This window comes from Ruditapes philippinarum, unplaced genomic scaffold (assembly GCF_026571515.1).
Source record: "Ruditapes philippinarum isolate M1 unplaced genomic scaffold, ASM2657151v2 ctg4193_1_1_1_1, whole genome shotgun sequence".
Taxonomy (NCBI): Eukaryota; Metazoa; Mollusca; class Bivalvia; order Venerida; family Veneridae; genus Ruditapes; species Ruditapes philippinarum.
The window spans coordinates 157,790-185,781 of NW_026865962.1; the positions used below are offsets into that span (position 1 = coordinate 157,790).

The following is a 27,992-nucleotide window of genomic DNA, read 5'->3' on the forward strand; positions in this document are numbered from 1 at the left end:
TCGGATATCCCTTAAACGTTGAGAAACATAGAAATTGAAGTACAAACAAGAACCGGCGGATGAAAATGGCTTTTAGTGTTCTTGTCCTTCGGGATCATTGATTCAAACATTTGAAAGTGTTGAAAATTGAGTACCGCTCAAGCCGGTGCTTGGAGGCATGATGGATGTTGCACTTTTTCAATATCCCTCATGTACATGTACAGACACAATCAAATCGAGTCTGCAATTTTCAATTTATTTTGTTGTTGCAAATGCTTCCGAGCGATCACGTCCCCTTCTTCCAGATTTAAAAAAATAAGCTAAGAAATATAGTAGAATAGAGTATATTGTTGGTGCATCAAAAAATCACATAACAAAAAGATCTACATAAAAAGGTATATAATACCAAATTAAAACAGTACCAACATACATCATCAGTTCCTTTTTATATTCAGTCCATAGTTCATTAAATAATGGAATCTATACCGTTGGTAACCGACATCATATAAAGATCCTGTCTGTTGTAATTACGGTTGTTATCACACGTAAGTGAAATTTTATATATGTATATAATTATGCTTCTAAAATAATTTTAAAACATCGAAGAATTTGCAAAAAAATACTGCAAATATTTGTCCACATTATTTGTAATCGTTAAAATAATTATATGCATTCATTTCTTATTAAAAATTTGACTTAGACTTTATAGATAATAAATTTTCAATTACCATTCCATTATTTACATGAAATGTAAATTCGGTAAAAATCTTTAATAACTGTTATTTGAAACTACAATATTGATAATTTGAGCATTATATTTATGTTATAAAACCATAAAAATTTAGTTACAGGATCTTTAATATAGTGTGTACCATGGGAAACCGATGTTGGCTCATATACTTAAATATTAGATCTATATAATAAACTACCCTTGAAATCATGTTGTATGGAATCATCAAAACAGCATTGCAACAATATTAAGTAATTAAAGTACTGCTTGTTAGTATGTTACGTTTGTAGAATGTAGTGTAAAAGCTAATTTGACTTTGATCAGTCAATAACATAGAGTCTGGTCAGACTCTATACTGGTGGAAAAGATTAGCTTCAAGCAGGTTAAAGGGTTAAACATTCTTTTTATGACATACATTTCAAGTCATATGTTTAAATTCACATTATGCTTCAGAAATGTTATCTTTCTCATTTTTTATTCTAAAAAATATCTTATTTTTCGGTATCATGTTACAGTTTTCAACAAAATACATGTACTTATTTGCAACATAGTTGAAGTATCTTGCTTCTTTTTCTCTGTTGGCATTCGGCATGCTTTAGTGAATAAGTAGTTTGTTTGGAAATCAAATTACAACTTTAATTACATTTTACTACCTTTATGACGCATAACTGCAAATTTAGTCTATTTTCTCCAACATGCACTCAATCCATTATGAAAAATAATGTTCGACATTTCTAAAAAATATGAATTTGTTAAGCATAATGTGCCTTTAAAATCTTAATTTCAAACTGCAAAATTATGTAAAATCTGAACAAATAAGCATACACATTTAAAAGTATGAATATATACAATTTTAAAATGCGTTACGGTATTTCACATAATGACGAGTATTAAATAACATATTCAAAATGTCACAACTTTATGAAAACAAATTTGTAAAAAAAATTGTGCAATAAGCGTGTCATATTACCAAATAATATCAACAGTTATGGCATGTACTTTACAGTTTTAGAAGTATAAAACCCTCGCGTTACTGCCCTTTCAACGCCAAAATTGATATGTTTAATGCTAAAAATGTAAACATTCTTTGGTGTTTAAAGCATTTCTCATTTATTTGTGTCCTGGAATTATTTCTAAAACGTTTCTTTGTTGTCATACAGCCGTATGTTGTCTTATACGTCTTTTGCATTTTTGAAGTCAAAATAGACATATATGAACTTTGTTTACACTATACTACCCTTACAACAATAAAATTATGTCATATTTATCGCTATATTCTTCAGCTGCCATCTTTCACGTATAACATTATCAAATACATACTTGCCTTTTCTTCAGAAAGAAAAAAAATCTTATTGTGCCTTACACTTGCTAGAGACATTTTACATAGTTTATTAAATAGTAAACATTTTCTACACACTATCATAAGATGTTAATATAACATATGAAATAAAACTATAAAGGTTATGAAAAATATTGTATGTTTAGAATATTGTATCTTATAACTTAAAACATATACAAATTGTCTCTCTCTCTATATATTTATATTAGGAAAGTCACGCATTTTATTATAATCGGTATTCAAAATCGCTCTTTAAGCTAATGTAAATATATATGTCAAATAAGTCTGTATTGTTAAAAATCACAATCAGCCTGTTACGTAATTTTCGAGTCAACTGCTATTCTAATTGCAACAATATCTCACGGCAATAATTATTATTATTGCGAGCAATAGACCAAAGACAAATGATCCAATAGCTACGCCAACAATTCCTCCAACTTCAAGCGGGCAGTCATTGTCAGCATCCGACTGTGGTTTGCCTGTTAAATGAATACAATGATCGTCGTATTAGTAAATGCAACAACAATACATCCATTAAAAAGAGTAAATGCACATTTTTGTGCTCTACTTTTCCTAACAATACTATTCATCTCACACCAAAGTGAATAAATATCCACATTTCACTCGCGCTCGTGAAAATATTGCAAATCTGACATATGATCAATTCAGATAAACTGCTCGACTGAACACAGTCATATCATGTGTTGTTTTATACCATCGCGACCCACGCACATAACTCGAAGCAAAAGGAAATGGTCAAAAATCGTGTTTTCACATTGTTTACCATCGTTCCAGCGAAGAAACGATGGTAATAAGTCGAGAGTACGATTGTGAAAAAACGAAACTAGGGTGATAAAAAGTCAAAACAACGTTTAACGATGATAAAAATCGATGGTGAAAAGTCAAAAGGTACGATGATTATAGGACAAAAGGACAAATATGAGAAGTTGAAATAACGAAACTTCGGTGATGAAAAGTTGGAAGTCCAAAAAATATCGTCGGAGTCACGGAAGTACGATGATGAAAAGTCAAAAACACGATGAAATCAAATTAGAAATAAAGAATCCATTATGATAAAAGGACGAAAGTACGATGGTGAAAACACGAAATTATATCGAGTTTTCACTAATTACGTTATTGCGACTTTTCATATTGGTACTTTTGACTTTGATGCACCAACTTTTGGCTTTTAGAATTCATTGGAGTTACATGTAGCAAGGTCGCTTACGGAAGCCCGTTTTATTGATTCTTAAGTCAATGAATTTCTTAGTTAACCGTTCTCTGAAGCATGTAGCAAAATAGACTATCTTAAAACCTAGGTCATGTGACAAGTACCCAGGTTCGCATGGCTGAAATTTAGTAACGTTAAGTCAATTTCCCGGTAAAGGAAATTTTCATTGTCCAAATTCCGAAGCATGGCCATGATTTTTGCTAGCTGCGAGCTTCAATCAAAGGAACCACATAGCTTCGTATATCAAACGTTGTATATATGATCTTATCTATAATAGCTTCATTTCTGCTGGCAAACTGATTTGTTTGCTGTCAGGTGCAATTTCTAACCGGCGACCAATAGCGACCAAGATTTTAGGGTTATGCATCAGAACTTATTGCTACGTCCGAATGAGTTATATATGTATTAAACAGCATAACTCAAGTTAATCTTATTAAAATCTTACAAAAGTCACTTCATTATAGGGCAGTGACAACTTAGAAGACAATTATAAATTTATGGTACTGGACATAGTGTCATCATATTCAAACAAAGTGAATGTACGTCTAATGCGCAAAACACTCCAAACCACAACTAAGGTAAACAATAAATCACTTCCTAATGGCACCTTTGAAATGTTAAGAGCGAAAATAATTGTCAACTTTGTAATTACATACCGTCATTAAAAAAACTGCCACACGTTGGAAAACCGGTCGGGGGTTTCGGATGATTCCCAGGACTGACATTCACAACCATCCCCATACCGTTTGTATTGTGAAGATCAATGTGGCAGTGTAGGAACCACATTCCGGGATTGTCCGAGATAAATCGAATAACAACGTACCCACCTGCAATAATTATGTTTGCTGCTTTACTAAAATAGATGTTTATCAAAATTAACATCAACAATCACGCGAAGTCATAATGTATTACCTAACATGACATACAATACATAACTGATAGGTCCTTGACAAGACCACCAACTACATCTATTTAAAGAAATAATATAGAGGATGTTTGTTTAGTTCAGTGTAAGATCGGAATATATTTCACCGAGTGAGCACCAAAAGTTATATTTCACGAGTGGCGCAGCCACGAGTGAAAGATGAACTTTTGGTGTTCACGATGTGAAATATATTTCGATCTTACATTAAACTAAAGAAATGTTATTTTCATTATATGCAAAGAAACGTTTAAAAAGACATTTTAACTTAGTACTAAATGAAAAGGGCGCCAAATAATAATATAACGTGACGTCATTTACGACTTCACGTCATTAAGTTGGTTTCCAGTACTGTGAACGCTTGCATTTCACTGAAACAACGTACTGGGCTCAAATATTCAAAACAGTGAAATTATCAAATCGATAATTTCACTGTTTCAAACAGTGAAATTACCAGTTTTTAACTCACTGATATATTTCTATAAACCACCGAAAAGCATGTAATAAAAATATTTAATATGATATAATTGAGGGATTTAATCTAGATGGTAATATATAAATGAATGTAATAAGTGAATGTAACGCTTAAGATTTGAAAACAAATACTGATCTTTTCCACTTGGTTTAAACATATTTATTTCCAAAAGTAAATATAATGTACATACAAATACATAACAAACAAAGAATGAGAATGAAAGACAAGTCTTATAGAATTCTTCTCCTTTGGCGAACTTTATAGTTTGTCTTAAATAAGGTAATAGTTAGTATATACTAGACAAGGGAATAAGTATAAGTTATATACACACATATAAATATATATTTATATATAGACTTATATAGAATAGATTAACTACAAGTAGATGTCTAAAATGTAAAAATATATATAAAAGAAAAAAATAAAATAGTGGGAAAAGAAGAAAGAGTGAGTGAGAGGATTATAGTCTCAATAAGAATGCAAGTTAAGGAGGAGTGTTCTGCGGACGGCATCGTATGCAGAGCACTGGAAAAAGAAATCTTATTTAGTTTTGATTTGCTCACAATTACACAAAGGGGTAAAAGAAAACATTGGGTGATTGAATGCGCTGCAGTTCGTTACTTGTGACAGTGGAAAACACTCCAAGTGTTCCATAAACTATAGAAAACATAGGTATATTTACAAACACTCCCGAAAGAGGGCGAGATCTGGCTCGGGGTTTAACGATATTAACCGATATTTGTCGATGTTTGTCGATTCATTTGGGTTTGGAATCATTCATTAGTAATAATTATTCTCACCTGTAGGAACAACGATTGTGTCTTTGATCGGCGGTGCTGGATTTTGTCCTGGTATATTCCCGCCATTCCACGTGCTGTTAGCCCATTCCATTTCAGAACAGAAGCCGTACTTATCCGTACAATTAATATCTGTTGACTCCTCGATTAGCTGTCCAGTTACAGCATTATATGTTCCTTTTAGAATAGATATAAGGATGAAATATTAGCAAGAATACTTGACATATGTTTTAGTCATTCACCATGTTATTCAGAGTTTCTTTGGTAAAACGCATGAACCTAAAATTCTATGCTGAAAAATATAGGAGGATATCTAGTGTGGCGAAAAACTTGAAGTCATAAAATTTGAATATCTTACTTAGCTTAAGTGGCGCACTTAAACAGAACAAACGCAAAAGGTTATTAGGAAATTCACACAAAACGATTTACAAATCGTATATTTGGCCTATATGTAACCCAATTTTGCAATGTTTTTTTCAATTTTGGGTAATTTTTCATTAAAATAACTATTCTGTAAATGCACTGATCGGTACACACAAGTTATTTTCCAAGACTTACACCAAATGGATCATAAGTTGAATTCTGCTTAAGCCGGTGCTAGGGGGCGTGGACGGTAACTTGCACTTTCCAGTACCGTCCATGAACAGGCTCAATCAAACCGAGCCTGCAACATTTTCAATTTTGCCGTGTTGGGCTTTCTTTAGGGATTCTGTATTTATCTCTCTCATAAATCTCTAAAAAATGAGTCCTGTACAGTTATGTCAAAAAATAAAAAGTAGAAGCGAAAATGTTAAAACCATGTGTATTTAATACATATACACTGTATAACCATTTCACTACGAGTACATTAGGCATTGCATTTACAAACAGAAACATTTTCGTTGAAAAAAATGAACACCATTTCGTCAAGGTGTGGTCAGGGTTTATTTATCAAATTTGATCACTTGTTTATATAAAAGAAGTATGTCAACAAGCATTGATTTCTGTTTACTTGTATTTCAAAAATTAAATAGACTTATCTCCGTTAAACTAGAAATATTCTTTTTAAAATGTCAATTTTCCATATAAAGACTTACCAAAGCCCATTTTCATAACAAAGAATGATTGACCATGAAGGTGAACAGGGTGTGACCATCCTGATCCATTTCCTATATTCATGAACGTCATTTGAATAAGTTTGTTTCCAGGAATCTCTTGAATGTATGTACAACCGCAAACACCTTCTTCTCGACACTTTTCTTCGTCACATCGAGTTGTTAGGCCGTTTGGTTGTGTTAACAAAGGAGACGTTGGCGGGATGAATTCCTTTGCGTTCACCGACCCCGGCGTGTTTCCTGGGAACCCTGGGAACGCAAACTTGAAAAAATACTCATTGTCTACTTTATTTCCTTGTACTTTTGAAGGATCGCGGTATGGATCAGTGTTCTTTACGTCATTGAAATTTAAACAGTTGTTTATATTGGTTCCGGTATAACCATAAGGACAGTTAAATGTTTTACATTTTGATGCAACAAGACATGTTTCCTCTTTGTTGTTTGGAGGGGCAAGATTAACAGATCCGGGGGCGTTGTCGACAAATATTATCGCTTCTGCAGCATGGTACTTCCCGTGACTTGCTCTGGTCTCAATCGTTTCAGCAATAAGTAGGTACTGTTTTCTAGTTTCATCTGTGAAGGTCGCATGAAAATCATACCTTTCGCCCGGATGCACAATAATTGACCGGATATCTTGATTTTCGATGTTAAAGCAGTCAGATGATCGTAAAGACAGTGGGATTCCTTCGATATAAACCCTCATAGGATAAAGTGTCATGGCGCCAATCACTCGAAAGCGATAAATGCGACCTGTCGTCACGTTAAAGATTTCTAATGGGGCGCTGTTGTGTTCAGTGGCACTTTTCCAGTATCTCCCCTTTCCATTAATAAGACCAGACTTGAACTCAAATCTGCTGAATTTGCCATTATCGACCGAGACTGTAGTATCAACAATTTGAGGGGGATTTGTATCGAAGTTGTATTGTTCAGTTATCATCCTCATATACGCTGTCTCAGCGTCCATATCGTGATTCCAGTCTTGCAGGGTAACGATAATTTCCCTAATCGGTTCAATACGGATTTCTCGTTTACGAACGATGAATGGACCGTATAATCCCATGCTGCGCTGGTCCCCAATATGTGCATGATAAAAACTGGTTCCCGGCGGATATGCCTTGAAACGATATACAAAACTTTGACCAGGAAGGATTGGACACTGTGTTATGAAAGCCACTCCATCCATCCATGGTGTCTCTCTCTGATGTATGCCGTGGAAATGAACTGTCACACTGTCAGTATGAAATGTGTTAACAACCGTTATCTCAATCTCTTGGTTTTCAAATACTTCTACTCTTGGTCCAGGAAATTTACCATTTATAGCAATGACGAGTCTTGAGCCTACACCGTCAGTCGTGATTACTCTCTCTGATTCGTTCTTAGTTAACCTTTCATTGTCGTCATTATTTTTAACTAAGTACCCATTAACTGCACGAACTAATTCCCTTTCCTCATGAAGAACCATCGACAAACGGTGTTCTACTCTAAATGTACACTTGCAAAGTGTGACTTCCGGTTCACAAATGCAGTCTGCGCCCTTCACAGCAGATGGTTGTACTTCTGGACGTTTGTACGACTGCTGCGCATTTACAAAGCAGACAAACAAAAGGCAGAGTACATGTGTGGTGCATTGTATAATACATAAATCTAGCAATCTGGCCATCGCAATTTTGTCAACCTGAAAGTAGAAAACAAATCATCAAAATTGCTTTTACTCCACAAACGAATTTGAGGGGGTATATAGGAGTCATTTTGTCGGTCGGTCCGTCCCCTGGTCTCCTTTCTAGTTACTGGGTGATAACTTTAGTTTGGAATGAGGTATTGTAATCAAACTTGGTATGTACGAGGGTTGTTCGGGAAATTCTGAGAATTTTGTCATATCTCCTATATTTTTGTTTCTATGACGTAATATTTTGCACATACTAAGATTAGCATATCACGGAACTATTCCTAAAAATTAAATAGAATCAGACAACAATAGCCGGAAAAAGCAGTAACCATAGCAACACTAAAACGCCGCACCGGAGCAGTCCGACTCTAAAGAAAGGTATAACGCGCTACACTAATAATATTTCGTAATTTTGATAACGTAAAAAATGCGCGAAAACGCTTGTCAGCAGCGGAACGTCATGACGTCATTTCCTGAAAATATCATAACGTTATTTAAATTCTCAACGAATCATTGTTTTAAAGTTGTTGCCCAGAGCCACTGAGTAAACAACATGACGTCGATAGGTGACGTTGAATTCCAAAGCATCGTGAAATTTTGTGTTGCGCTGGAAAAGTCTTCCATAGAAACAATGAAAATGATCAATTCTACAGGTACAATACAAGAAATGCAGTCCGGCTACAGTGTATAGATAGCATGCTCGTTTTAAAGAATGAAGAAACTCGATAGAAGACGATCCTACAGCCCGGACCTCGCTCCGATGGACTTCCGTGTGTTCCCGGAGCTGAAATCACAGCTGCGTGGAAAACGCTTTGACTCAGCTGACCATCTTGTTAAGCATACGCAAGCTATAGTCTCGTCCTTTACCGATAGCTGGTACGTGGAAACATACAATAAGTGGATCAGCCGACACAGGAAATGCATCGAAATTGCAGGTGACTACGTTGAAAAGGTGCGACGATCGATGGACTTTAACGTCGCATTACGTTGCAAATGAACCGGCGTGCTCCGGGTGTTGTTATATGGTTATTACTATTTTTATTATGTTTTAGTTTCTGTGTGTATGATGATGATATTTTCAGATACTGTACAGTATATATTGAAATAAATGCGTATATATTTATATTTACGCTAACCCGACTACAACGTGTGCTATAAAACAATTCTCAGAACTTCCCGAACAACCCTCGTAGCAACCTCATGTGACGACCCCGATCGGTATAGCTTTTGGACACCCTAGGGCCAAGGCCTATTCACTGTTACTAAAAATAGAGAGAAAGAAAACGGTTTCCGAGTTTGGTAGAAATAATGTCAAAAAACTTTGTATTTTGCAAGCTTATGTAAAAAGACCCAGGTTGGTATTGCTTTTGTACCTCTTTAGACCCAGGTCAAGGTCACTGTTACTTAAACTAGAAAAAAAATGTTTCAGGTCTCCGGACAATAACTGGAGTTTAGAATGAGACTTTGTAGTCAAACCTGGTATATAACAAACTTATGTAAAGACCCCGTTTGGTATTGATTTTGGACCCCATGGGGCCAAGGTCGATCAATGTCACTGTTTCCTGTCAATAACTGGAGCTCAGAATGGGATATTGTAATCAAACTTAGCAAGCTTATATGAATACTCTAGGTGGAATTACTTTTTGATCCATTGGGGGTGAAGGTAACCGTTACTTAAAATAGATTTTTTTTTGGCAATAACTATAGTTTGTGGTGGCATGGCCGATTGGTTATTGCGTCGGACTAGTAATCTAATGATTTTTGACCGCGTTGGTTCAAACCCTGTTGTTTCTTTGTGCAAGAAACTTTACATTCATTGCTTAGTACTGGTCAGGAACGCATTCGAGAGTGTTTCACTTAGCGTATAGCATCCAACACAATCGAACTAAAATAAATTTTTATAAACTAATTACATGTATATCTTGAAATGAGATATTGTAATCAGTCTTCTGTATTTATCTATTTTATGATCACATCCGTGTTATTTGTGCCGTGTGGCGGCTGTAAAAAGTCTCCCCGTACATTTTATCAATGATGTTATATTTTCGATTCTTGAAGATCGTTCAGCACGACATTATTGTTGTGCTTGTGGTATTTTTAGTTTCACTGTTTCGGCTTTTTCTGGTTGGGTGGTTCCAATATTCCTACTTGAATAATGTTGAATCACCCATATGATATGTTGCCTGCTTTTTAAATCTGTCTTTTGACGTCTTATCTGTGATACGCAGGCTTCATAGCCTCTGATCCCCTTTCAAAATTCCATTTTATTTAGTTCCGCCCATTGTTTTCTCGTTTAGGGCACACGCTTTTTATTACTTGGGGACCATACGCCGCTTTTCATGGAATGGCACGGAAGTGTCACATTGAAGGTTCCATGATAACCGCCGTATGAACACATCTGCGAATGTTTCTAAATTCAAAATTTTACCAGTTCATGTTTAAATGTTGAATTCTGCTTAAGCCGGTGCTAGGGGGCGTGGACGGTAACTTGCACTTTCCAGTACCGTCCATGAACAGGCTCAATCAAACCGAGCCTGCAACATTTTCAATTTTGCCGTGTTGGGCTTTCTTTAGGGATTCTGTATTTATCTATTTTGGTATATAGATAGCTTAAAATGGCAGGTATTGCTTTTGCCCCCCCCCCCGGGGTACACTAGGTCACTGTTACTTAAAAAAGGAAATGTTTTTTGACAAAAAAAAATAGTTTAGAAATTGTTATTGTAATCAAACTTGGTATTAAGCAACTTTATGTGGAAACCCTGGTTTTGGATTGCACTTTGACCCACTAAGGTCAAGGGTCACTGTTAATGTAAATAGAAAAATGGTTTTTGGATTATAAATAAAGTAAGGAATGAGATATTATTATCATAATAAGTGTAAAGCAAACTTACACGAAGACCATGGTTGGGATTGCAATGAATTGAAATAATTCTTTGTAAACGGTTGAAACTTCATTAAATTATAGGGTTTTTTTATTGGAATTGTATTAAAGAGTTCTTGAAATGAATTTACACAATAAAATTTATTAAGGGCCTGTGAAAAATCATGACATTCAAGAAGAAAATGATTAACGGTAGACTTTTCATTTCAAGCTACACAGAAAGGGGCATTGTCATTCGTAAGGAGATAAGAGTGGGTAATTTTAGTGAGTCCAATTCGGCATCGAAGAAGAACTGTTTGATCATGACGGTTTGACAGAGATAGAGATGGTAACACATCAAGAGATGGGTTTATATCGTGAAGTTTATTCAAATCGGCATTGTCCCAATTTGCTTCCCATTCAGGTGATACGAGTTTATTTATAGCCGGTCTAAAATCACAAGCAGGTAACAAGAAGACAGTTGTTTTTTGAAAATTTAATGATTGTTTAGCAAAAGCATCTACTTTTTCATTTCCTCTTATACCCACATTACTTGGAATCCAATATAACTTAACAGATTTTGTTTTAAGTATATCATGAAATCGTAAAAGAAGTTTCCTTAGCATGATATTGTCAGATTTTTTTATTTTTAATGGATAAATAGTCAGAAAATATCACAAATTTATCATTGGTATGCTGTACTATGTATGACGATGCTTAATATATCGCTTTTGCTTCAGCAGTAAAAATTTATGCATTATCTGGTAACACAGATATACTAGATGTAAAATTATTTTCAAACACAGGCGCACCTACTTTGCAACCTTCTTTTGAACCGTCTGTATAAATATGTATAAAATCTTCATGTTCTTCCTTAATTGCTAAAAACTTCTCTTTGAAATGTTCAGGTGAATTTGTGACTTTTTAATATTTGAAAGGTTTATATTTATTTTCGGGGAATTATAAGACCAAGGTGTAATACCCTCATCGTCATTTTGAAGGATACTGTCTGGATTAATTTAAAGTTTATCTAAATCATCTTTTAAACGAATGCCTAATGGTTAAACTTCCTTTGGTCTGTTAACAAATTTTTCAGTATAACTTGGTATGAAAATTATATTTTAGCCTGACTTTTGCTATTAGATGAAATACTAGTTGCATATTGAAGTGATAGCTTAATTCGACGAAGATGAAGCGATGGTTCTCCAGCTTCCGCATATAGAATTTCTACAGGTTAGGTGCGAAAAGCACCTGAAGCTAAACGTTTACCCTGGTGATGTATGGTATCTAGCATTCGAAGATATGATTTTCTTGCAGACCTATATACTACAAAACCATAATTTAATTTTGATCGGAAAAGACTTCTGTATAATTTCAGTAATGTGGAAGAATTTGATCCCCAATTTGTACTTGATGAAATCTTTAGTAAATTTAAAGCTTTTGGGCATTTAGTTTTCTAATGTTTAATATGTGGCATAAAAGATAGTTTTTTTTATCAAATATAATTCCTTAAAACTTATCATTATCTACTGGAACTTTAGAACCAGATAAAGTTCAGGGTCATTATGGTGTTTCCGCAATCGACAAAAATGAACACAAAGAGTTTTTGACTTAGAAAACTAAAACCATTTTCTATTGCCCACTTTTGAATTTTATCTAAATTTTGTTAAAGTGGCCTTTCAATTGTTCTCATACTTTTTGATCGATCGCAGATAAGAAAACCGTCTATATATAGAGAACAATCTATGCCTGGTATAAGTGCGCATTATTGTTCATTTTAAGGCCAAAAAGTATAACAGAAAGTATGCTTCCTTGAGGAACACCTTGTTCTTGTTGGTGGTCCTCAGAAAAAGTTGAACCAAGTCTTACTTTAAAGTGCCTATCGTTTAGAAATCCAGAAATGAAAAGAGAAAGTCTGCCTTAAGTCCAGAATCCTTTAGATCGTTTAGGATACCATACTTCCAAGTAGTATCGTAAGCCTTTTCAAGATCAAAGAAAATTGATACCAGGTGTTGTTTATTTACAAAGGCTTCTCTAATAAAAGTTTCAAGTCGTACACGATGATCGTTTTTACTTCGGTGTTTACGAAGACCTGATTGAAAATTAGTGATAATTACATTATTTTCTAGATACCAAACTAACCGATTATTTATCATTCTCTCGAATGTTTTGCAGAGGCAGCTTGTTAGTGAAATTGGACGATAGTATGAAGGGTCAGTTGAATCTTTTACAGGTTTAGGGATAGGAATAACCAACTGATATCAAAATTTTATCATCTTATATTGTGTTTTATTAGTTCGGTAGGTAACATTTAGGTTAGCTATCCGAGTTCATTTCAGTTTTTGAAATTATGTACAGAGTCCTAATATCTCAAACAAGAAATAGTAGGTAACTATGTCAAAACTTAGGGTGCTTAAAAGATGTTTTCATAGTTTGGCTCTGTGATTCAGTTTTGTGCCTCACGCGCATAGCTCCAAAAGTATTTCAACTAGATTTATGACTCTTTACAGGAATATTGATCAGCATGTGAAATTGCTCACCTTGTGTTTCGCTTTTGGATAAATTTTGTTTTGAGCTATTGCCCTTGACTTAGTAAAACATTGCAATTTTCAATTTGGGTCGTGCATAGCTCAAAAAGTTTTTGAAAAAGAGTCATGAAATCTTTTAGGAATGTTGATCATCATAGGTTGTTGTGCACCTGGGGGTTTGCTTGTTGATTTCTTTAATATTTGTAGAGTTACAGCCCTTGACTTAGTAAAATAAAATAGAAACCGTTTCAAAATGTTGTGTTATGTGTATCTTGAGTTCATGAGCCTTTTTTGCTGGACATTAATTAAATTGAAGAAACAAATATTAAAACATTTTCCAAATGAAAAACAAATCAGCAGTTTACATTGTTTTGAAGAGAAAGGAGTGTTGTAGAGAGTCGGTAAATGAGGGGGGGGGGGGTGAGTGACCAATGAACGCACCGAACACCAATCTCAGTGTCATTTTAAAAAAACACTGTGACTCTAAGTACATATATAAACCTTATATAAGTACTTTTATAAAGCCGGGAATAAAATTATTTTTATGAGGCATTAGCTTCTTGATGAATAGAGAAAATATAGTTGATGTTTATTCATCGTTCAAATGAACGGTTTTAGGGTTTTAGAGAATAATAAAAAAATATATTTTCATAAATTTGTACAATATGTTAATTGCTGATAGGACTTACGCGAGTATAAAACTGGAACGAGGCCAAAATTGCCCGAGGCGCAAGAGAAATCTGACCGTTTGCTGTCTCTAAACAGGGAAGTTATGGTGTTCTGTTTCTTCCACCAGATAACCATAGAACTAACTATATGTACTTAATTATGAGGTTAACAAGTTACTTAACTAGTTAACATCTTAATTAACTAGTTAGTTATGTGGTTAACTAGTTGCATAACTAGTTAATGTTTTCAATAAATAAAAGATCATAACGGGAAATAAATGCATGTAAGTACCTACAACTGTCATCCTTTTATTATTTTACCAGCTTAATATTAAGTGATTAACTAGTTACGTATTTCTATTTATTAACACAATATCTTAGCACGTGACTTTTTCATGATCTGCGTCAATGACCAGCGTAGAATGTTTATTGGTAGAAAGAAAAACACATTATCATTTAGTATTGTTTGGCAATATTAACCTGAGATATCTAAATATTCAATAACGTTTTGTCGGTAATTATCGGATACTTTTGTTAATCTTATGTAAATTTAAGTATCACGCTTATTAGTTTTCGCATCGCGCCCGCCGTTTTATTTCTAAAATCTCGCCCCGCGTCCCAGCTAATAAGCGTGTTTTTGCGCTGCGCCCCGCCATTTTAACTTGTTAATTCTCGAATTTTCGCTTTGCCGGGTCGCGGGGCGAAAACACAAATGGCACAAATCAGCCACCATAAAAAGTAGTAAAATGATTTCAAATTTATTATTATTCAGATCAGTAGCCCGGCATCTACACCAATACACTACACCTCACTGCCGTGTGAAGTTAACAAATATATCGATATATTCGTTAGATATTAGTGTTTATCTAAACTTAATGAATTTCCTTGTCATTATTGTTGGCCATTATTGTTGCACAATAATCCTCCAATTATTGATCCATAAATACATATACATCGATGATTTTTTATTTTTATTTTTTTTTCATTTAACAGATTTGTCAAAGACTGAATTTCAACGGATATTTTCACGATCATTTTTTTTTTTGCAATCATAGAGAAAAAGATGCATTCAATTATTAAAAATCTGTAAACAAAGTGATTCCTCGGAAGCATTTATCACAAAGCCATCTTAATATACATGTATATATACATGTATATATAAACAAAACAATAAACCTTAGCAATAAGTTAAACAATTCGATTGCACAAATAAGAGTAAATATGGAGGAATAAGAACAATAATAACAAAACAAAAACAACAAAAATAAATGAATTAAAATAGTGTCCTACCTTCAAGTTTTACCTTAACCTGCGTCCCGATTGCTTATCGATTTCTACGGCCTTTTTCTCCCCAATCAGATCGCTTTTCGTGGAATTCTAAAAGAAACCAATAATGTGGTTAAACTTCAATTCAAACAACATTTTGCAAATATAAAGCAGTTTAAGGATGTATTCTGTTAACGTTGAACGCTACAAATTTGGGCTTTTTGCACGGTTGGATAATTTTTCGCGGAATTCTAAATTTAGAAATTAAAGTGAAAATTGATTCTGGTATACAGTTGTCCTTGCGTATGCGTCTGTTTATCTTTCTTTTTTATTTTACTGTAAGAAGGGTTCGGAGGGGGTGTTTTTTGTTTCTTTTCGTTATTTCTTTTGTTTATCTTGTTTTGTTTGTTTTGATCTTGTAGGCTTTTTAAAGTAAAGTCGTCTGCTAATGCGATTAGTGTACAAGTTAGAGTAAGTACAGCAAGACTAAATTAGATGGTTATTGACATTTACGGCTTACTAAATCTCGTGAAATTTGATAATCCTTTCTGTGAAATGAACAGACTTGGGTTTAATAATAATCTAATAGCTATGTTTCTATATAAAGTAACAAATTTTAGGGTATTTCAATGCCATTATGGCAAGATCTAGGTCATTATGCAATTTAGGCCGCTTTGCTACTAGGCATTTTTTCTATAATGGGCGAGTGAATGAGCGAACGTGCAAAATTACGTAATGAATCTCAGTGACTTTCAAGATGGCTGCTGAACTGGTTGCATGAACTGTAGTCACTTGCACACATTCAAAATGTTTTAAAATTTAAAAAAATGACACAATAAATCGCAATCAGCAAAGCTTAAAATTGAAGATTTTAAACTAAAGACATAACATGACCCTTAAAAATTCTAAAAAAAAAATCAGATTGCCAGTAGATTAAAATCGGATCGGTAGCATTTAGATCTAAACATCATTGAAAGCATAATAGTTCATAAAAAACTGGCAGACATATATTTGTGGACATTGACAACAGTCTGTTTCTTAGAAATGGCGACAACCAAGATAAGCAGCGATGTCTTAACGCCGTATTTCGGAGGTATGCATTAAAGACGTTAATACTTGGTGGCTGCTCGCAATTATACGATAATGACCCTCAAGTTCATAATGTACTTCGAACCTGCGGCCCTCAGGCCATTATGCACATCTTCGCGCCATTATCACATAATGGCGAGCAGCAACCAAGTATAAACCTCTAAGTAATAAGGTATTCAAAACATTTAAAATGTTAAGAGCTGTTCAAAAAGGGAAATATTTCAAAAGTAACACACAAAAAAGTAATCAAAGTGATATGTTGACTTTCATTCACTATAACTTTACTATTTGCCAAAACGTAAAAGGAGATAAGTATGGATCAGTCGTGTGTCAGTTAAATAAATAATTTTTTGGAAACCGTAGCTGACATCAAAAATAAAATGCGTTTGGAAATAAAATATTTGCATTTTTAATGTGTGTAAACTTAGTTCATGACCGTGCGATTTGCACGCAGATGGTGTTTTTTTTCAAAACAAGAATTTATTCATGCATAATATACAACGTAAGCTAAACTCTTTCAACTTTTTAATATGTTATTTAAACAATATGATTTCCCTCCTCGCTGGACAGGGACTCCGCTGAGGTTTTTTTACCAGACGAGACTGGAATAAATTGTTTTCGAGAATAATGCTCAGTTTGATGTAGGTCTAGAACAGTAACTTGTGTGCAAAATTTTAGATCATTCGCTCTCGCGGTTTATCCAGGATAATTATTCAAATTGTGAACAATGACCCAAAATTGAAAAGCGTTACCCAAATCATGTTTACAAAAGAACAAAAATACTCTTTTCAATTCATTTCTGGGTATATTTCTTAATTATATTTTGCATTTCTTTCTGTGTTACGTGTCCAAGCTGATCTGTGTAAAGAATTACTAAAGTAAATTTTATGCTTTTGAGCTTTTGAACCTCAGTGGAGTTCCTTTTAGATTCTCGTTGAATGCTGTAATATATAACAAAAAGCACACGAGGGAGTTCCGGATAGTAACACGTTAGGGAAATAAACCTTTAGTATGGCGTTATGATTTGAATTCTTTTTAAACAATAGTTTTTTTGCTGACTGCATTGAGCGCTTTATGAAAGGATTTTTTTAGAAAAAATCATAAGATTAAGGTTGAGGGTTCGTTGTGCGGCGTGGATGGCGGTCCACAGACTCGAACTTGGAGCCTGCCGAGCCACATTCTTTGATTCATAGTCTTAAATGTCCAGTTTGCTGGGATTACTTTGTTAAACCACATACACTTTTATGTGGCCATACATTTTGTCTAAGGTATGTCATTTTATTTTCATTTTTCTTCAATTAAATTTTACTTTTCACTTTTTGTAAAACCTTAATTACAACTTTGATTTTCTTAAAAGGACATGTCCGTCTTTTAATCTGGTCAAAATCATTTATCACTTTTAAGTATTAAAGATAACTAGTATTTTGGCTAAACAAAGACTAATGAAGGTAACAATTCCTCCGGTTTATCTTGGTCGAAAGTGTTCTCATGGGTAGACTGTCGCCAACATTTTAAAACAAATAATGCAAGTATCATATAAATCTAATTCAACTACATTGTATTCTTCACGAAATCGAAATAGAAAGTAGGGTGCATTTCATTTTAAATTTCACTGAAACGTATCATATATTGCTCGTTAAATTATAGCGTCACAAAACCTTGAACACAGGTGTAACGAGAAAATCTATTTATAGTGAGTTCATAAGCACTTAATGGCAAAAAAGATTTTTGATCGACTTCTCTTTGTGACCGACTACCCGCCGTGATTTTTATAAAATTTTATCCGTTACACAGACACTTATATTTAAAATACTGTGATATATATTTTTTTTAAAAGATGTTTTGTTGGTAGATTAATAATGAAGTGGTAAGTGTGTGTGTGTGTGTGTGCGTGCGTGCGGGCATGAGTGCGTGCATGTGTATCGGTGCATGTGTGTGTGTGCGTGTGCGTGTGTGTTATGGATAAATTTTTATGAACATCTCCCTTCTGACAACCACCTGATGTATCTTTTGAATAGAAGCGGCGCCGAAAAAGTGGTCACTTTTTAAAACAACATGTCTCAAACAAAAACAAGTGTTTGGGCATAAATAAGACATTTTTCCACCATTTTAGACAACAAAAAGCGAGAGGAGGAGTAAAAAAGGGCGTTAAAAGGCGTGTATATCAGGTTATAGGTTAATATTGTTTAGATATGTATGGGAACATTAAAAGGGCGTGGTTATAAGGGGGATATGACAATGAATCTCTGTATGAAAGTTAGTTTATCTGTAGAAACAAAAGTGATGTGCCTTTGTGATTCGTTGGTAGCTTATGATTGATCTATGAAAGAAATTTGTAATTAGAACTTGTTAAGCAATTAATTAATTTTGTGAAGTTTGAGGGTGAAGGCCTATGGACTGTCGAGTTATTGGTGAGGAACCGTTTTGTTGTTAAATGTCAATGAACAATAGGATTAATTTACTTATCATGATCAAACTTCATTCCAAGCTTCTAGGCACAGGGTTCTTAAGTAATTGATCGGAAACGGTTTGGTCTACGAACAAACCAACTATCCACAAAACCGAAGTGCGAGGCAATATACCCCTGCTTCTCCGAATACATAATAAGATGAGACAGTCTATACAATCTAAAGATATAACAGTAATATTTCTTACTTGACAATGATATGTGATTATTTACAGATGGAAGCCATCGGTTTACCATACAGTGACATGAAGCAAATTTTTTCTGATTTTCTTTTGAAATGATATTTATTTGAATTTATTGTAAGGCGGATCATTTCATTAATGATAATTGATAAAACTGTTTCTATACTCGGTCAGTCGAAACTGTAGAACATCTTGCGTAAGATTAAAATTGCAAAATTTAAAAAAGAGAAATAAAAAAGAATTAAAAAAATTCAGAAGCAAGTACAATGATAATAATAATGACTCCAGGGGTAAACAAGATTGTGAAATTCTGCACTTTTCCCGCTCGTCTGTCCAGAAAGAAACTCTTGAAAATCATCATCTTTTGAATTCCAATTATCACATTTGACGTTATAACATGGCTTTATTGGCTAAAGTGTCAATCTGAAGTACTTCAATTTGTACAATTACGTTAGCGTTAGTACAATGTGACAAGACGTTAACTGTGCACAGAATCTGTCATTTTCACAGTGCTATGAGAAGTCAGAGTTCTTCCTCTTAACTCATACTATATCCTTACAATAAACAACAAACAATATAATACTATTTGAAAATGTATTATATGTATGGAGCACTTGGACGATCAGTGTGTAATGTGTAATACATTCATATTTCAATCATTACATGAAACAATACATATTTACTATAATAAATGCATCAAAACATATATATTCATTTTAACACATTCATAGACAATAATCTTAAATTCAGATAATAAAATCATCTTACAAAATATATTTCATCTAGATGGTTAACACTGAAACCTTTATTCAAAACACATTTCTTGCCAATTTTTAATTTTTTAAGCAGATATTGCCTAGTCGATCGTCCAAAGCTGAATGACCAATACTACACATTACTTTAGCACGAAAACTTCGTGCACAAAACTATGCAATAGGATACTTTATTCGACCAATGGAAAATAATTTTCCTCTAATTCACTTTCGCTCAACCGTGGAAAATTATATTTCTCTTAACTATAATGTTAACCTTCTGAAGATTAAAGAGGAATCGGTCTCTTGACGTCATTTGATCATTTTATAAAAATACTGCTAAAATGAATTAGAACATCACTCGATCATAAAATATGATAAACAATATCAACAAGGAAACGTGGCGCTCAATGAATGCAACACCTACACGATCCAGCAACAAGAACCAGCGGCAAGGACCTCAGAAGGACCCAAAACAAAAATAGGTCAGATGCATTGCTTCTATTCTGGAGTGCAGAATAAAGATTGAGAAGAAAAAAATCGGTGAATATGAAAAACAGACATATGAATAGATTGGTTCAGAAAAAGGAGTGGCGATCACGGAGTGCAACCACAGTCTGAGTGTCTAGTCACACAAGAGCATCGCACAAAAAAAAGGGGGGGGGGGCAAAATATTCATTATGTGAGCGAAACTAAATAAGAAATAATAAATGCATTCATATTCAAACAATGCACATGACATATTTACGGAAAATTTTGAGATGTAAATCATCATGAAATCACACAGGTTTTATCGTGAAAATGAGTGTAGTCTTATGAAAAGGTTTGCTTATATACCAAAATTGAAGATCATTTCAATTACCAAGTAAAGATTAAACAAAGCTAATAAAATAAAGTTTGATCAAATATTTTTTTTTCAAATTTCTCTTGAAACTGGGTTGTCTTTTAATGCTGACAAGAATTTGCATCAGGAAAACCTTGCTGAATACTGGATAGTGTTCATTTTCGGATTAGTGTATAGACAAAGTGAAATTTTCGCGAGAGATATGAATTCGCGTCTAAGAAACCTCGCGAATATAAGCGAAAATAAATTTCTCGCGAATAATAAGTGTTTTACAGTACATAAGTATGTAAAATCTCCAAAATAATTCTCAATTCTTCAAATCCTATTCTTTTTCCTAATTATACGATATTATTTGTATTCATTAGAAATCCTCCATTATTTTCTAAGACAATGGATTAAGCAAATTTATTTCTTTGAAATTCAAGACACGTGCGCTTTAAATCATTTGTGTTGCCTTCATTAGACCGAAAGCTAAGCTGAAAATCAATATGCATCAAAGTTAGTGAAATCAAGACAATTTGTTTAATTCAATGATATTCTACATTTATTTAATAACAAAGTAGCTGTTGTGTGTTGCAGCAATTACATTTTCTTCTAGGTAAAACTTGTCTGTTGGAAGTGAATTCTTCAAGGATACAATTATTAATTTCCTTATAGGCGAATAGCACATAAAAAGTTCACCAAATAATTGCTAAACAGTTAAAATGCTTCCTAAAATAGCAGCGTAATATTTTGTTCCGTAGCATTTTATTATGTTTACATATAATACCTTTGTGTGTTAAATAATATTCTATGTAACAAGTATTTCGTGAGTTTTACCGTTTATAAATTTCAAAATAAAAACATTTTATTGGATAACTAATAAGTTTTATGTCCTTTGAGACTATTGCCTTTAGCTATATTATGTTAATTCAATAATTACCAGCTGCCAAGTGTTTTTATGTAAGAGAGGAAAAAAGTGGGCGTTTTGAGATTATCTACAAACTTGGTTAAATCTCTCGCTTCGATCACAACTAAAATGCTGTGTGTTTTTAACATTTACTCTCAAGAAACTCCTATTGTTCCTAGTGTAAGGAGAAATGCCCTATAATTTGCCTAAAGATTGATAATTATTGAAGTTGACTTGATTGCTATTGTTGTGCATTCAATTTAGTTTTTTATCCAATTGCTTTTTAGCTTGTACTTCAGTTTCCATATCAACCGCTCTTCAGTCTACATTTCATGACACTTTTTTAACTATCTTATTCTAAGAAGATTTCGGAAAAAAGACGTAAGTCACAAGCGAATAAAAAAAACTAGCGAAATAGCGAAACAGTTTTTAGAAACATGTGAAAATACCATTGAAAGGCTAGTAGAAATAAGAAAATTAGCGAAATTGCTAGAATAGTAATCATATTTTCAGAAACTATCATAACATATCGTTTAACATATATTAATTTAAATCCAGATACTTTAATACCGCTAATAGTTCTGAATTTATTTTTTATTTATGCGTTCCATCTTTTTCGGCCTTTACACTTAAAGTCCCGATGCAGTGATGAACTGCACCGTCCTTCTAAGGTCCTCTTTGCTGCCCCATAGCTTGTTGTTGTACGCTGTATCTGTAGGCCAATACGTCTGGCGGGCCTCTTCCAGGTTGGGGCAGTTCTGCAGGATGTGGAAGGGCGTCTGTTCTTCTGCTTCACACTGGCATGAAGCTGTATCGGCGAGACCAAGTCTTTTCATATGCTTTCGTAGACTGCATTGTCCAATTCTGAGCCTGAAGATGGTAACTTGGCTGGCTGTTTAGTTTGTTGATATTGTTGTTTTGGGATTTGTAGCCATCGTTTTTTTGTCTTTCCCATGTGTTTCTGAATGAGCACTTTACTTTAGTCTTTGCTTCATTATAGGATTATTGGGGTTGGGGTTGCTCCTTCTTTGACCTTCCTTGGCTAAATTTGTCTGCAGCTTCGTTACCGGCAATGCCAACATGGGCGATGAATCTATTGCAGTACCACATTGTTTGTGTTCTGACAGGTCGGTTTTAGTTGTGCCAGCAGCTGTCTAGTGGGGGTCTGATGGTCCTGCTGGAGAGGGATTGTAGAGCTGACAGGGAGTATGTCAGGAAGACAACGTTCCTTCGCTATACCCCTTGCTCAATCAGGTGATGTGTTGCTGAGTGAAGGGCCTGTACCTCGGCTCTGTAGTTGGAGCTCTGTTTGCCCACTGGAGAGGTAGGGTAAAGGGAGTTCCTTCTGGGTAGCTGATGTACACCCCGCTTCCAGCGTTTTTGGCTGCTCTTTCAGCTGATCCATCGATGTAGGCTTGGATCAATGAGTATGGTGGATAGCGCTGATGGATCATGTCCAGTGTATGGGCTTTCTGTTGGACAGTATTTTGTGACTTGTTCTCAACTCCTGGGACATCAACTCTGATTGTTGGAGTGTGTTCTCTAGGGATCCATGTGTCTGGGGTGAGTGGTTCTATGTCTGTGTCAACTGCCACTCCCAATATTACGATTCAGATCTGCTGACAATGTGACTCAGGCTTTGTCTTTTTAAGTCTGCTTTTGGCCTGCTCTGGAGTTTTGAGTGGAGTGGATGGATGGTAGTCTCCGTGGCTTTCTCCAGAATGTACTAGCACCTTGCACTGCCTCCTTGACTTCTAGCGGTTTGATGTCGGCTGTCTTTTACATTTCTGCGACCGGTATTGTCTTCATTGCCCCTAGGATGATGCGTAGGCCTGAGTTCTGGACTTTGTAAAGTTTGCTCTCAGTGGTTTTGGGGGCTGTTGTCCATGATGTGGAGGCGTACTATGCTATCGCGCTTACTTTGCCAGTGTAAATCTGTTTCAGGATTTTTCCATTTGCATCCCAGGTTGTGCCAGCAAGCTTTTTCATAATGGATAACTTTTTGATGGTTCTTTCTTGAAGTTTGTCTATGTGTGGGATCCAAGTTAGACGTGAGTCGAGTGTGGCACCATGAATGTTGTTGTTTCCACTTGGGGTACTGAGATGATGTCCTGGGTTAACTTGATTTCCTCCTTGGATCTTGATAGTGAGAAAAGCATGGTGACTGTCATGGTTTTGTTGATGCTTAGGGCCCACTTGTCTGTCCACTCTGCAACCTTGTTCACAGCTGTTTGGATTCGAACTGTAGCAGTACCTACACTTGTTTCGGAGCTCCAGATAGAAAGGTCGTCAGCATGTAAGGTGTTCGACATGCATCTTGGCAGGTTGGACACAAGGTTGTTTATGTATACGAGGAACAATGTGGGGGATAGTACTTCTCTCCTTGTGGCACCCCTTCTCTCACCTTTACTTGCTGACTGAGAGTGTTGTCGAGCTTGACTCTTGCCGTTCTGTTGAATAGGTAGCCCCTGATCCATTTGTGCAGCTTCCCAGACACACCGATCTGAAGCAGCTTCAGAAGCAGACCCTCCTTCCAGACTCTGTCAAACGCTTTGAAAAGGTCAAAAAGGACGGCAAGCACCTTCTTTTTCTCTTTGAAAGCATGTGAAGTAGGCTAATTGGTCTTCCGTACTGTGAAGTTGTCTGTAGCCAGTCTGAGTTGGGACAAGCAGGTTGTTTGACTCAAGGTGCCAGACTAGCCTCTTGTTGATGATACTCTCCAGGAGTTTACCAGTGCAGCTCAGTAGACTGATGGGTCTGTAGCTCTCTGGTTTGCTCTTGTCTCTACCCTTCTTGAAGATGGGTATGATGTGGGCTACTTTCCTTTTGGATTGGAATTTACCATAGTGCCAACTGAGGTTAAAGATGTAGAGAAGAGTAGTCCTGGCTTTGTAGCCTTGATGTTTTAGCATTTCATTGGTAATGCCATCTGCACCTGGTGACTTCTTATTCTTCAACTTCTTCAGTGCACCCTATAACTCCTGCATGGTCACACTGTCAGACATTTATGGGCTCACTTCACTTTCCCTATGGCTCTCCAGTGTTCTGGTCTCTTGTCTTACTTCTCTGACTCGTTCTTGTGGGAGGTTGACGCTACTCTCCGCCTCGCCTCGTATTCTCTGGCAAATACGTTTGCAGCGGCCTTTTCTGTGACAGGTTCGCGTCAACTAGGAGGACTGTTTTCTTCTGCTGTCGGTTGTCGTTGTTCAGCAGATTGGTTAGATGCCAGAGCTTTGTGGTGTCTTTCTCGAGATTCAGAGATGCAGTTTTTTCATGCCAGCTTTTCCTCGTCTGTTCTGCCTTTTCTTCCTTAAAACGTTCTTTTAGTTGATTGTGTATTAGGATGTTCAGTTCAGAGGGATTTTCTTCCATGATTTCTCTGGCTTCATTCATCTGATTTTGAAGTTTGTCCAGCTCTGAGACCCAGAAGGTTTGTAGTCCCCGCCTTTATCCTCTGTGGTATAGACTCTTGAGCGGCACTGAGAATCGCTTCAGTGAACAAACTTGCAGCCTTGTCCACATCTAATGTTTGAGTTTGGATGTTCTTACAGTTTCTGTCTGTCAGGATCTTAAAAACATTCTAGTCAGCTTTCTTGTAGTATTCCAGCTTGGTGGTTGTTTGCCTTCTCTGTTGATACTTTTCTGAGACAGTGATGAACTAGTTTATTTGGTCACTGCCCCCGAGTTGTGATGACACTTCACGGTGCGAGATTTTCTGAATATCGTCTGTGGCAATTAGCTAGATCCGGGCTGCTTGTCGTGTGCCAAAGTCTAGAATAGAATGTTTGTCATCTGGTTTGTTAAGGAGGAGAGAGATTGGACACAATCCAGTCCTCAACTTCCTCGCCTTTGGCATTAAGCTCCTTGTATCCCCAACTAGGAGAGTGGCTGTTGAAGTGGCCTACTATGCTTTCCAGTTGGTAATGGTTTGCATTTAGCTGGGGTAGCTTGATCTGCTTGTTAGAGGGCTGTAAGATTGAGGAAGTCAGGTTTTCTGTCTGGCAAGATGACCACTACACTGATGGACTCTGTGTCTGAAAATCAAGGAGCGTTCTTTCTTAACTGATGGTAAGCTATTCTTCACTAGGGTGCAGACCCCACCCTTAGAGTCTATTTTGTCTATCATGTCTGTAGAGGTCATAACCTCTGATAAAGAATCGGTTGTTTTCCTTAAGATGGATTTCCTGGATGCTACGATGTCGATGCTGTTAGTTTTCAGGAAATTTTTGGCAGCTCTAGCTTTTTGTGGTGCACACCCTTCTGCGTTCCAAGTGCATGTATGCGGAGGGGCTGGTTGTAATAGTCAGCTGTACTCTTCCTCCCCGGAGTACTAAAGGAGTACCAGAGCCGCATGCAGTAACTTTTTGGTGGGCCCCTTCGAGGTTCGGGGTCCCGGCGCCGCCCTACCCTGTCCACAGGTTCAACAGGACACATCAACATCGATCAAACGTTAGTTGTACCGCGGCCATATGATGGGTTGTGGGAATGTCCGATTTGCTTCGCCACGCCGATAAAGGCGACATTCACCGACTTCGGTGGTTGAGGTTTTTTGCCTCAGGTGGCCTGCCTCCCAATTTAATAGCTGCCTGCCAGGGTCTAGAACCTATTCCGTCCTTGGGATTTTATTGGTGATTTTCCTTACTCACTTTCCCCGGAGGGGGGGTTTAGGCCGCAAGGCGCGGATGTTTGAAATTAGAGTTTTCCTTCTCCTAGGCAGACTGCCTTTCTAGGCTTACGAGTTCTGTCTACTCGAAAGCAGTTGGTTATGGCGCCAAAAGAACCACTTCGCCCCCTTCTCCTGTTAGTATAAGCAGGTCCGCCGGGCTAGTAACAAGCCACGCGTGCAAGCCAGGAGCTGGACTAGGTTGACAGAGGCGATATTTTCCGCACACCATTGGAGCATTTTCTAAGTAATGGAGCTTGTCCCCGATTACCACCCCTGGTGATATCAACCACTGGACCATAGTTCTGAATAAAATTCTGATCCATCATGAAACATTAATAATTCGAAACGCATATTATAATTATGACCTTCGGGTTGGTAACCAAGATGTGGTATGTTGTAATAGCATACCCCCCCCCCCCCCCCAAAAAAAAAAAAAATCACCGCACTTTATAAGTGTATTAAAAGTCACGTTTAAGAAATAATTTCAAAATGTTGAAAAGGGATGGAACCGACAGAGCAATGATGTCAAAATTAAAAATGTACAAAAAACAGACCCAGCTTTATTTTGTTAGTTCATGGGAGATGATATAAGGTGCCACATCTGTCAGAACACCCAACAACGGCAAAGGCAGTATTTAGACTCAACCACCAAAGAAATTGACCGCAAACTTCAAAAAAAAAATACGTGAAAGTACAAGTGAAGAATCTCCATCGTTATAGTGCAAAATCGTTACTTGCTCTATAAAGTCTAATTTACTTAATAAATAATGACACCTTCTAAGCGCAAAAACTATGACAGGACAATGTCAAATTTGGCCAAGTACGTGATGACAAAAGCTTGTTTGTTGATCTGTACAACAATATTAAATCAAATTAGAAATGTCATATCTTTTATGGTCAGTAATACCTCTAAAATTTGTGGATAAAATCGTTTCTTAAACTATCAATTCTGGTCAACTCCAATATTAAGCTGGATTTATCAAATAAATAAAAATATGAATCAAATAATATTAAATCAAATTAGAAATGTCATATCTTTTATGGTCAGTGAAACCTCTAAAATTTGTGGATAAAATCGTATCTTACACTATCAATTCTGGTCATCTCCAATACTAAGCTGGATTTATCATGGTATGTATTAGTTTGAACAAAAATATTCACTCTGACTCTGCAAAATGTAATATAAGTCAAAGAAATCTTTAAAATTTACAGGCAAAACCTTTTAAGTTTCTTGATCTTTCGCATCTGATCCATTTTTAAACTAAGATCAGTTAATAAGTTGATAATTACACAATTTCGTTCGGAAAATGCACTCATAAATGTCAACTTATCTATGTTTTGGGTTTAAGAAACCCAAGGGTTTCAGGGTTAAATCGTCTCTTATTTCATCGCTAAGCAGGAAGTTTTTGACCTTGGTTCTAGCGCAATTTCCATTTACCTTATTTTACCGTAAAAACGAACCTTCAAACTATTACATTGGACAAAAGTATCGCAAGCAGACTTTTAACTTGATCACGTTAAAAGATATTTTTTTTGGTAAAGGCATCT

At 35.7% G+C, this 27,992-nt stretch overlaps 1 protein-coding gene across 1 annotated transcript; it reads right to left on the reverse strand.

Moving 5' to 3' along the window:
* Nucleotides 1-1,896: 1,896 nt before the first annotated feature.
* LOC132730876 (uncharacterized) lies at nt 1,897-15,720 on the reverse strand. The gene is made up of 5 exons (XM_060716954.1): nt 15,580-15,720; nt 6,550-8,242; nt 5,477-5,650; nt 3,936-4,106; nt 1,897-2,527 (listed from the first exon to the last, which is right to left on the reverse strand). Exons 2-5 carry the CDS (start codon nt 8,225-8,227, stop codon nt 2,391-2,393), a joined length of 2,160 nt encoding a protein of 719 aa, XP_060572937.1. The 5' UTR covers nt 8,228-8,242; nt 15,580-15,720; the 3' UTR covers nt 1,897-2,390.
* Between the last annotated feature and the right edge of the window lie 12,272 nt (nt 15,721-27,992).